The sequence below is a fragment of the Phocoena phocoena genome, chromosome 2 (genome assembly GCF_963924675.1).
Source record: "Phocoena phocoena chromosome 2, mPhoPho1.1, whole genome shotgun sequence".
NCBI lineage: Eukaryota > Metazoa > Chordata > Mammalia > Artiodactyla > Phocoenidae > Phocoena > Phocoena phocoena.
This window is the reverse complement of record NC_089220.1, coordinates 60901442-60914345: the sequence shown is the minus strand read 5'-3', so window position 1 is coordinate 60914345 and position 12904 is coordinate 60901442. Positions and strand designations below refer to the sequence as shown.

The 12904-nt window shown below is 42.2% G+C and overlaps 1 protein-coding gene across 1 annotated transcript in view; it reads left to right on the top strand.

The window, feature by feature from the left end:
- The first annotated feature begins 1506 nt into the window (after nt 1–1506).
- Nucleotides 1507–12904, top strand: part of TTC6 (tetratricopeptide repeat domain 6) — a 199394-nt gene continuing 187996 nt past the window's right edge. The window contains exon 1 of the mRNA XM_065871682.1: nt 1507–2451. Within this exon, the coding sequence (XP_065727754.1) occupies nt 1507–2451 (945 nt within the window). The remainder of the gene's footprint in view (nt 2452–12904) is intronic.

The following is a 12904-nucleotide window of genomic DNA, read 5'->3' as shown; positions in this document are numbered from 1 at the left end:
CTTATGTTTTCTAGGTAGATAATCACATTTGCAAATAATGATGATATTCCAGAGGTATTTCTGCTTTATTATTTTATTTTATTTTCAAAGAACCTTGGCCTTGGGTTTTCTAAGAAATAAGTAAATTAGTTTTTCTAATTTATTACTTTCTGCTTTTATTTTCATTGTTTTACCCTTATTTCTTGACACTCTTCTCTCCTTGGGTTCTGTGGAACTCTCTTCTCATTTTCCCAACTCTGTGATTGCTCTAGCTCCTCCTACCTCCCACCTGTGAGTGTCAGAAGACTCTGTCATTAGCCATTCTCTATTTGTATTTCTTGTTATCTTGGCTTTTGGTATTGATCCCAGAGCTTTCAAGATCTCAAGATTCACTTGTAATCATTGATAGCTGGCTCTGCTGAATAGCATAAGTTTTTCTTTTATATTGTGATAATACACATAAAGTTTACCATCTTAACAGTTTTTAAGTGTAAAGTTCAGTGACTAGCAACAGCTTTCTTATGTACTTGGTTATGACCAAGACTTCATAAAATCGATTCAAAGTTGCTATTTTATTTATTCCTAGTCATTGGCCAGATCCTATCAGTTTTACCTTATATAGTATTTTCACTTGGCTGTTACCAAACCCAGGCCTTAGGCCTTGCAGACTCATACCTGCCCTCTCTCTATTCTTTCTCCCACTTAACATTAGTATGCCCCAAGCCCCAGAACCTATCAAGCCACTTTTCTGTTAAAAGTTTTTGAATGGTTTCCAGTAGCCCACAGAAAAAGTACAAACACTTGGCATTCAAGGCCTCCTGATCTCACTGCAGCCTACCTTGTGGCTGATCACCTCTCACCTTTCATACACTCTGCTTTATTTCTTGTCAAACATTGAGGCAAGTGGGCTGGGTAAGAAATGGAGACACCTGGGACCAGCTGGAGAAGTAAAGGGAAATTGCTACTCTGCCACGAGAGTAGGGATTTGGGTCTTGAATTGCCAGGGCCTTCATTTTTTTTTTTTTTTACAGAGAAACTGCAAATCTGCATTTTTATATGAAAATCTCTCAATTTAAAATTGTTGGCTATGAATTAATATTTTTGAAAAACCCTGAGCAATTGGAAAACATGTGTGCAGGTAGGATCGAGGCCACATTTGACCTCTGTTCTCTCTTCTTGGCAGGGTTACTTTAGATTTTCTAGGCCTATGTGGAGTGTGGTCTCTCTTGCCTGGAATTGGGGCACCACATTATAGTCTAAAGAAACGTTAAAGTAAACCCACTAGGGGTTTCGGAAACTCTCACTGTGAAAATGTCACTGATTTAAAGGTTTTTCATTATTACTGTGAAAAGGCCAATAGTTGGACTTAAAATGATATAAACGAATACTACCCATCGTGCTTCAGCAAGCACAGTGAGTGCTCTACCATGAGAAGCTTTTTTGAGCTGGAATTTTGTTTATCAGTAGTTTTCATGTATATATGTATAATATTAATTTACTGTTATTTCACAGGACAAATTAGTCCAGATGTCCACGATTTCTAAGCAGTTTGGACTGAAATACAAAGAAGAATCGTACATCTTTAAAGAGCTTGAGAAGTTTCGCAAGGAGACTAAAAAGGAATTTCTCCGATTCAAGGAGAAGTTGGCCTCCAAGCCGGCTGTGGGTGAAGTCCCTGTTTTCGGCCTCCGGGTCGCCGGTCCGGCCCGGCATGGGGGGAAGTGGAGCGTTTCCCGCGCCAGACCCCAAAAGCCACCAGGCTCCCCTCAGGCCAAAGGCCGTGCGCCCCTCGCTGCGGCCCTCCCGCAGCCGGCGCCCCGAGGCGCAGCGCGGACCCCGGGCCCGAGCGAGGCGGCCGCTTCCGGGAAGACCCGGCCCTTCTGCCCCCAGGACTTCTACTTGCGGAGCTCCGCGTTCCTCCGGCACCGGCCCCAGAAGAAGCCGCCGGTCATCGCCTCCAGGGCGGGCACGTCCAGACCCGTGGTCCTGATGCCGCCACCTGCGCCCAGGGGGAAGGTCCGGGCGCACCAGGGCGCCAGGAGCCCACGGCCCGCGGGCTCCAAGCCGGTCCTCGACCCGGCCGGGGGCCGCGACGCGAGCCAGGAGCCGGCTCGGCTCGCGGAGGCCCGCAAGGCCAGAGAGAGGAAGGGCAGCTTCTTGTCCGGAGACGAGGGAGACTCGGAGGCGGCCGGCCGGCGGAGTGAAGTGAGGATTCACACCCGCTTCCTGCGCGAGGGCTCGCGCGGCGAGTCGCGGGAAGACCCCGTGTCGGTTTCCAAAACCGACCGCGAGAGCAATCCGCCGAGTGACGCGCGGGAGGCCGCACCGCAGGCCCCGCAGCCCGTGCGAGCGATCCCGGCATCCATCGAGATCATCGCCTCGCTTCAGTCCGAGGCCCAGCTGGCCTCCGACCCGAGCATCAAAGAGCTCATCCAGAGCGTTCTCGGCCAGAACTACGACATTAAAATGGAAGTAGGTGACCCAAAAGGAGAGTAGTATTTCTCCTGGGTAAATGTAACTTAAGGATACAAACATAAAATAAGTGCATGTGGTGTGTTATAAGCTAGACAAAACGCTGGGGTGTTATTCAGGTTCTTTGAATTTTCCATCGAGGGAGTATATCCTCTTTAAAAAGTGAAAATAATTGAGAGTATATTTCAAAAACTGGTACAAAGAACATTAGTTTTTAGACCTGAGTAATGCATCACTGGTAACCTTTCCTTTCAAAGTCTTTGTGATTATTTAGTATTGATTTAGCAGATGTTTTATATGAAAGAATCTTCTTCTGTACAGTTTATTATTATTAACAGTGAATCTATATCTTAAGAAGATCAGTATATTACTAATAAGTTGAATTTATAAGAGTTCTGTACTATTTTCAGTGAAAACCGTTCTCTTAAAATATCTTTAAAAAATTTACTTTCTAGGTCTTCCCAATTATAGAGACTATAAGTGATTATTTGTCCCAATGACAACCCCATCAGGTGGGTACCCATGAGAGCCCCATTTTACATAAGAGGCTTCCTGGCTTTCGTGAGGTTAAGAGGATTGGCTCACAGTCCTGCAACTAAGGCAGAGCAGAGCTGGGATTCCATCCCAGCCGGTCACACCCCAGAGAGTAGACTGGAAGCATGCCAGGGCTGGCTATTTGTTGATTGTGATGTGTCCCCAGCAGGGAGCAAAGCTAGATAGGGTCATAGTTTAAGATATTTTGTTCATTATATAGACTTTGCCTTGACAGGGACCTTCAAAGTAAAAATAATAGCAGGGGAATCTGAGTCCCACACAGAAAGAGAGAGAGGGAGAGAGGGAGGGAAGAAGGGAAGGAGGAAAGGACAGAGAGAGAGAGAGAGTTTTTTTTTTTGAGAATGGCACTTAGGGGGGAAGAAGATTCTATTACTGTTCTTGGCTGCAGCTCCAAACCTCTTGTTAGTACACAGAATACTGCTGCCACATTATGTCTTTAAAATAGTTTCAGCCCAGAATATACTCTTGGCTGTGATTTAAGGAATGTGATCCTAAAGCCCATTAGGGAAACAAAAACGTGTAAGGACAAGAGTCCCCAGTGTCGTCTTTGACCTAATGTTTGTCGGCAGAATGGGACAAATGTTTTCAGTTAAGACCCATACCTCGATACGGTTACTGAACAAGATCAGTGTGACTGCTCAGGCCGTTTCAAAATGGGTATTTCTAATTAGGTTTTCTGTGGGCCTAACAGAAAATGAATCAGGGATGCACACTGGAGAGCCTCAATGGAGAGAACAAAGCCTCATTGCCTGCCCCTGTGAGAAGAACTCTGTGACATAGTCAAGGCATGTGACATGAAGAGGGGCCTATATTAGAAGCTGGCTCGAGGTCCTGTACAGTTGGGGAAAGTTACACTTTTAGAGCAAGGCCCCATAGAGGAAGTACATTTTGAAGGGTTCAAATAGAATAGAATATAAGAAGGGAGTGTATCAGTGACGAATGGGCCCTGGGACAGTGAATTCTGTTCTTTCTGGTATTCCATTTCTCTTGTGTATCCTTTTTTGGTGCTTCAGTTACCTGAATTGTTTTATGTAGGAGAGTGGCCTGGAGGATTAGGGTCAGAAGCCAGGGTCACTAACTAGCCCTGCATTGTAAGACTTGGCCAGTTTCAAATGCCTCAGTCCCATACTGCCTTCCATTGTATTGATTTTTTTGTGTAGCTAGATTTTGTTCTTGCTTTTAAAACTTTGCCTCTGCCTGCCCCCCACCCAACAATTCCGGAAGATGGAGCTTTGCATTATCTTGGTTTCAGAAGTTTTATTAGGGTGAGAGAAGAACAATGGGGAATTTGTCAAAATGGCTGTGGCTGGGTAGGTAAGAGAAAGCAATGAGAATGCAAGTGTAAAAGTGGTATCTAAATTATGATATTAAAAATTCTTAAGATTACAATAAGGACACTTGTTTTAAACATTTGGAGTATATATAAACAATGTTCTCTCCATGATAAGCAAGGAATATGGTTCTTTACTTTAGACATCTTAATTTGGAGCCAGTCCCTGGAGGGAAAGCCAAAGTATAAGACAGTCCTGGCAGGGTATGCTGTCTCTGTTCAGAGTTTAGGCAGAGCCCTTTCAGACCTAGCATTCAGAGTTCCACAAACAATTACATAGGCCAAAAGGTGCACAGAATATCTAAAGATTAAACTCAGCTGTCAAATGTAGGTCAAACATCTAAACCAGGGTTTCTCAACCTTGGCACTTAACTCTTTGTTTGAATAATCCTTCGTTGTGGGTGGCTGTCCTGTAATTGTAGGATGTTTAGAATTATCCCTGGCCTCTACCCAGTAGATGCCAGTAGTATGATCCTCTCGTCACCCTCCCCACCACCAAGTCATAACAATTGGAATATCTCTAGATGTTGCTGAATGAGACCCTGGGGAGAAGGGCAAAATCGTTCCCCTTTTAACCTCCCATCTAGTTAGGAACTACTGTCTTAAACAGTATGCATAGACTATGGCAGGAGGGATAGAAATGTTATAAAGTCCTTTGTTTGTTTTACTGAGGAGTTCAATACTATCACTCACAAAATACATTCTAATTATATGAGACTGAAGTTCAGAGACTACCTTCCAGATATTAATTGAGGATGAAGGAATCAGCCCATCCTGGCTTCTGTCATGTGTAGTTGTTTTTGACCATATAGCTCAAAAGAAAAATGGCTTAACATGACCCAGGTAAGAGGGAATTCATGTTCTAAGGTCTTCTTTAAACAAATAATGTATAGCTCACAAGCAAATGTTTTATCATAAAACTTATGTCTGCCTTTAACTTTAGGGAAGATGAAATAGATGTACTTTTCCCTCTTCTTCCTGCTAAGTACAACTAAGTACAAACCTTAGATGTTATTTATAAAACAAACATGAGAAGACTCCAAAAGGTAGAGAGAAGCAGACTGGCTAGGGACTTTGGGATCCAAGGAATCACATAACCTGATGAGTTCTCAGGTTTTCTTTTGGTCTCATGTCTGCCAGATTTGGAGCTAAAGAAGCTGGCAACCTAAGAATGCCAATGGATGCAGACAGAAAAAGCCCCAGCAAAAGCCTGCTCTCTTTAGCTAAGGATCAAGAAAGGGGCAGCCTAGCAAGATGAAACTTTTAGACAATAACTGTGCTACTTTAGTCAAACACCACAGAAAAACCTATGGCCCTATCCCCACCCCTGCCAGCCAGGGCTGAGGGGGGAGCCTAAACTTCCACTCTTACCAGGCTGAAACAAGGTACCCCAACTCCTTCCCTAATGATGTGGTGTTAGTGGAGAGTCAAGACTTTCAACACTGCCTGGCAGTAAAGAGGCTACCCTACCCACCCACCTAGCCCCTGTAGTGTCACTGGACACCTTGTAGGGAACGGTGATGAGAGACTTCTGTCCCTCCCCACCAGAATGGTATCAGTAGAGGCCTAGTGGGGGCCAGAACTCCTACTCCCGCCCAGCAATAGCAGGGAGCCCCTTACCTCTGGTGCCAGTGGAGACCAAGCTGGGAATTTGGACCACTATCCCTACCTGGCAGTAATGAGGCAGCCTTGGCCCTCCTCCTACTGCCCCTACTAGAGCAGTTTCAGAGGAATGTTTAAATAAGATCCAGACTCTCATAATACCCCAAATGTCCAGGTTTCAATAGAAAATCACTTGTCATACCAAGAACTGAGAACATTTAGACTTGGAAGAAAAAAAGAATGAATACCAACATTGAGATGACTGAGATGTTAGAATTATCTGACAAAGATTTTAAAGTGGCCCTCAAAAAAAAAAAAAAAAACCCCAATGAGCAATAATAATGAGCACACTTGGAACAATGAGAAAAAGAGAAAGTCTTAGCAGAGAAATAGAAAGTCTCAGTAAAGAAACAGAGCATATAAAGAGAACCAAAGAAAAAATTTAGAACTAAAAAATACAGTAATTGAAATAAAACTCAATGGATGGCTCAAAAACTGAACGGAGGGGAGACAGTGGAAAGAATCAGTGAACACAAGGATGGAACAATACAATTTTCTCAGTCTGAACAACAGAGAGACAATAGACTGGGGGAAAAAAAATAGAGCCTCAGGGACTTGTGGGACTATAACAGAAGATCTAACCTTCCTGCCATCAAAGTTCTGGAAAATGACAAAAGCCCAAACCAAAGAAACCCAAAGGAATCCACACCAAAACATGTAATAGTCAAACTTTTGAAAACTAAAGAAAAGGAAAAAGTCTTTGAAAGCAATGAGAGAGAAACAATGTGTTACATATAGGGAAAAGCAACTTGAATGACGGGATTTCTCACTGGAAACCATGGAGGCCAGAAGGATTGGCACAGCATTTTCAAATGCTGAAAGAAAAGAACTGTCCACCCAAAATTCTGTATCTAGGCAAATTATCCTTCAAGAATGTAGGGAAAATCAAGACATTCTCAGATGAAGGAAAGCTAAGAGAATTTGTCACTTGCAGTCTTACCCTAAAAGGATGACTAAAGGAAGTTCTCTAAACAGAAAGCAATGATTAGAAGAAAGGACTTGGAACAAACACCAGGAAGAAAGAAAGAATATAATAAGCAAAAACTATGGCTAAATACAATAGACATTCCTTCTCCTGAGCTTTTCAAATGTATTTGATGGTTGATGCTAAAATTATAATGCTGTTTGATGTGATTTTAAATGTATGTAGAGGAAATATTTAAGACAATTATAAATAGGGGAAGGTAAATAGATATAAAGGGAATATGGTTTCTATAGTTCACAGTAATTGGAAAATAACAATTCCAGTAGACTGTAATAAGTTATGTATATATAATGTATTATCTGGAGCAATGACCAAAAAAGCTATACAAAGAGATTCACTCAAAAAACATTATAGATAAATCAAAATAGAATTAAAAAATTTTAAGTAACCCACAGGAAGGCAGGTAAAAAGTAAACATAAGCAAAAAGCAGAGAATAAAAAGAAAACAAGAAATAAAGTAGCAGTTTCAAACTCAAATATATCGATAGTGACATTAAAGGTAAATGGTCTACATATACTGATTGAAAGCAGAGATTGGCAAGTGTATTCCATATATAACCCAACTATATATTGTTTACAAGAAACATACTTCCAGTATAATGATATAGGCAGGTTTAAAATAAAGCATGAAAAAGACATCAGGCACACCTTCTTCAAAAGAAAATAGGAGGGGCTATATTAATTTCAGTTAAAGTAGACTTCAGAACAAAGAAAATTACTAGAGACACAATGGGCATTATAATATGATAAAAGGTTCAATCCATTAAGAAGACAAAGCAATCCTAAATTTGTATGAACCAAACAACAGAGCTGAAAAAATATGTGAAGTAAAAACTGAAAGGAGAAATAGATGAATCTACAGTCATAGTTGAAGATGTCAACACCCTTCTTTCAACAATTGATAGAAAACTAGATAGAAATTTCCCAAGAATATAGAACTCAACAATACCATCAAACATCAGGATCGAATGTACATTTTTAGAACACTGCACCTAACAGCAGCAGAAGGCACATTTTTGTCACTGTCCATGTGACATATACTAAGACCATATCTGGTCCATAAAAATGAACATCAGTAAGTTGAAAAGCATTGACATCAGGGGAGACCTTCAAGATGGCAGAGGAGTAAGACGTGGAGATCATCTTCCTCCCCACAGACACATCAGAAATACATCTACGTGTGGAACAGCTCTTACAGAACACCTACTGAACGCTGGCAGAAGACTTCAGACTTCCCAAAAGGCAAGACATTCCCCACGTACCTGGGTAGGGCAAAAGACAAAAGAAAAAACAGAGACAAAAGAATAGGGATGGGACCTGCACCTCTGGGAGGGAGCTGTGAAGGAGGAAAATTTTCCACACACTAGGAAACTCCTTCAAGAGCAGAGATGGGGGGTAGCTGTGGGGGGGAAGCTTCGGAGCCATGGAGGAGAGTGCAGCAACAGGGGTGCAGAGGGCAAAGCAGAGAGATTTCCACACAGAGGATCAGTGCTGACCAGCACTCACCAGCCTGAGAGGCTTCTCTGCTCACCTGCTGGGATGGGTGGGGGCTGGGAGCTGAGGCTCTGGCTTTGGAGGTCAGATCCCAGGGAGAGGACTGGGGTTGGCGGTGTGAACACAGCCTGAAGGGGGCTAGTGCACCACAGCTAGCTGGGAGGGAGTTTGGGGAAAAGTCTGAAACTGCCTAAGGGGCAAGAGACCATTGTTTTGGGGTGTGTGAAGAGAGGGGATTCAGAGCACCACCTAAACAAGCTCCAGAGACGGGCATGAGCTGTGGCTATCAGCACGAACACCAGAGACTGGCATGAAATGCTAACACTGTTGCTTCAGCCACCAAGAATCCTATGTGCAAGCACGGGTCACTATCCACACCTCCCCTCCCAGGAGCCTGTGCAGCCTGCCACTGCCAGGGTCCCGTGATCGAGGAACAACTTCTCTGGGACAACACACGGCGCACCTCAGGCTGGTGCAACATCACGCTGGCCTCTGCCTGCCGCAGGCTCGTCCCACATCTGTACCCCTCCCTCCTCCTGGCCTGAGTGAGCCAGAGCCCCCTAATCAGCTGCTACTTTAACACCATCCTGTCTGGGTGGGGAACAGATGCCCTCAGGTGACCTACACACAGAGGGGGCCCAAATCCAAAGCTGAACCTCAGGAGCTGTGCAAACAAAGAAGATAAAGGAAAATTCACTGTGCAGCCTCAGGAGCAGCGGATTAAACCTCCACAATAAACTTGATGTACCCTGCATCTGTGGAATACCTGAATAGACAACGAATCATCCCAAAATTGATGTGGTGGACTTTGGGAGCAACTGTAGACTTGGGGTTTGCTTTCTGGGTCTAATTCGTTTCTGGTTTTGTGTTTATCTTAGTTTAGTACTTAGAGCTTATTATCATTGGTGGATTTGTTTATTGATTTGGTTACACTCTTTTTTTTAAAATATAGATATATATATATTTTTCCCTTTTCTCCTTTTTGTGAGTGTGTATGCCTATGCTTCTCTGTGTGATTTTGTCTGTATAGCTTTGCTTTTACCATTTGTCCAGGGTTCTGTCTGTCTGATTTTTTTTTTTTTTAGTATGGTTTCTAGCACTTGTTATCATTGGTGGATTTGTTTTTTGGTTTGGTTGCTCAGACTTCCCAAAACCTGTGTGGCTGACAGGGTCTTGATGCTCTGGCCAGGTATCAGGCCTGTGCCTCTGAGGTGGGAGAGCTGAGTTCAGGACATTGGTCAACCAGAGACCTCCCGGCTTCACGTAATATCAAATGGCAAAAGCTCTCCCAGAGATCTCCATCTCAACACTAAGACCCACCTCCACTCAAAGACCAGTAAGCTACAGTGCTGGACACCCTAGACCAAACAACTAGCAAGACAGGAACACAATGCCTCCGATTAGCAGAGAGGCTGCCTAAAATCATAATAAGCTCACAGACACCCCAAAACACACCACCGGATGTGGTCCTGCCCACCAGAAAGACAAGATCCAGCCTCACCCACCAGAACACGGGCACCAGTCCCCTCCACCAGGAAGCCTACACAACCCACTCAACCAACTTTAGCCACTGGGGGCAGACACCAAAAACACAGGGAACTACAAACCTGCAGCCTGCGAAAAGGAGACCCCAAACACAGTAAGTTAAGCAAAATGAGAAGACAGAGAAACACACATCAGATGAAGGAGCAAGGTAAAAACCCACCAGCCCAAACAAATGAAGAGGAAGTAGGCAGTCTACCTGAAAAAGAATTCAGAGTAATGATAGTAAAGATGATCCAAAATCTTAGAAATAGAATGGAGAAAATACAAGAAACGTTTAACAAGGACCTAGAAGAACTAAAGAGCAAACAAAAAATGATGAACAACACAATAAATGAAATGAAAGATTCTCTAGAAGGAATCAATAGCAGAAAAACTGAGGCAGAAGAACAGATAAGTGATCTGGAAGATAAAATAGTGGAAATAACTACCACAGAGCAGATTAAAGAAAAAATAATGAAAAGAATTGAGGACAGACTCAGAGACCTCTGGGACAACATTAAATGCACCAACATTCAAATCATAGAGGTCTCAGAAGAAGAAGAGAGAAAGAAAGGGACTGAGAAAATATTTGAAGAGATTATAGTTGAAAAGTTCCCTAATATGGGAAAGGAAATAGTCAATCAAGTCCAGGAAACGCAGAGAGGCCCATACAGGATAAATCCAAGGAGAAACACACCAAGACACATATTAATCAAACTATCAAAAATTAAATACAAAGAAAAATATTGAAAACAGCAAGGGAGAGGCTTCCCTGGTGACGCAGTAGTTGAGAGTCTGCCTGCCAATGCAGGGGACACAGGTTTGTGTCCCGGTCTGGGAAGATCCCATGTGCTGAGGAGTGGCTGGGCCCATGAGCCATGGCTGCTGAGCCTGCACATCCGGAGCCTGTGCTCTGCAACGGGAGAGGCCACAACAGTGAGAAGCCCGAGTACAGCAAAAAAAAAAAAAAAAAAGCAAGGGAAAAGCAACAAATAACATACAAGGGAATCCCCATAAGGTTAAGAGCTGATCTTTCAGCAGAAACTCTCCAAGCCAGAAGGGAGCGGCAGGGCATATTTAAAGTGATGAAAGGGAAAAACCTACAACCAAGATTACTCTACCCAGCAAGGATCTCATTCAGATTCGTCAGAGAAATCAAAAGTTTTACAGACAAGCAAAAGCTAAGAGAATTCAGCACCACCAAACCAGTTTTACAACAAATGCTAAAGGAACCTCTCTAAGCAGGAAACACAAGAGAAGGAAAAGACCTACAATAACAAATCGAAAACAATTAAGAAAATGCGAATAGGCACATACATATCGGTAACTACCTAAAATGTAAATGGATTAAATGCTCCAACCAAAAGACACAGACTGGCTGAGTGGATACAAAACCAAGACCCATATATATGCTGTGTACAAGAAACCCACTTCAGACCTAGGGACACATACAGACTGAAAGTGAAGGGATAGAAAGAGATATTCCATGCAAATAGAAATCAAAAGAAAGCTGGAGTAGCAATTCCCATATCAGACAAAATAGACATTAAAATAAAGACTATTAGAAGAGACAAAGAAGGACACTACATAATGCCCAAGGGCTCAATCCAAGAAGAAGATATAACAGTTGTAAATATTTATGCACCCAACATAGGAGCACTTCAATACATAAGGCAAACGCTAACAGCCATAAAAGGGGAAATCGACAGTAACACAATAATAGTAGGGGACTTTAACATCCCACATTCACCAATGGACAGATCAACCAAAATGAAAATAAATAAGGAAACACAAGCTTTAAATGATACATTAAACAAAATGGACTTAATTGATATTTATAGGACATTCCATCCAGAAACTACAGAATACACTTTCTTCTCAAGTTCTCATGGAACATTCTCCAGGATAGATAATATCTTGGGTCACAAATCAAAACTTGGTAGATATAAGAAAACTGAAATCGTATCAGGTTATCTTTTCTGACAACAACGCTATGAGACTAGATATCAATTACAGGAAAAAATCTGTAAGAAATACAAACACATGGAGGCTAAACATGTTTATTTAAATAACCAAGAGATCACTGAAGAAATCAAAGAGGAAATCAAAAATTACCTAGAAAAAAATGACAATGAAAACACGACGACCCAAAACCTATGGGATGCCGCAAAAGCAGTTCTAAGAGGGACGGTTATAGCAATACAATCCTACCTCAAGAAATAAGAAACATCTCAAATAAACAACCTAACCTTACACCTAAAGCAATTAGAGAAAGAAGATCAAAGAAACCCCAAAGTTAGCAGAAGGAAAGAAATCATAAAGATCAGATCAGAAGTAAAGGAAAAAGAAATGAAGGAAACAATAGCAAAGATCAGTAAAACTAAATCTGGTTCTTTAAGAAGATAAACAAAATTGATAAACCTTTAGCCAGACACATCAAGAAAAAAAGGGAGAAGACTCAAATCAATAGAATTAGGAATAAACAAGGAGAAGTAACAACTGACACTGCAGAAATACAAAGGATCATGAGAGATTACTACAAGCAACTATATGTCAATAAAATGGACAACCTGGAAGAAATGGACAAATTCTTAGAAAAACACAACCTTCCGAGACTGAACCAGGAAGAAATAGAAAATATGAACAGACCAATCACAAGCACTGAAATTGCAGCTGTGATTAAAAATCTTCCAACAAACAAAAGCCCAGGACCAGATGGCTTCACAGGCAAATTCTATCAAACATTTAGAGAAGAGCTAATACCTATCCTCCTCAAGCTCTTCCAAAATATAGCAGAGGGAAGAACACTCCCAAGCTCATTCTACAAGGCCACCATCACCCTGATACCAATACCAGACAAAGGTGTCACAAAGAAAGAAAACTACAGGCCAATATCCCTGATG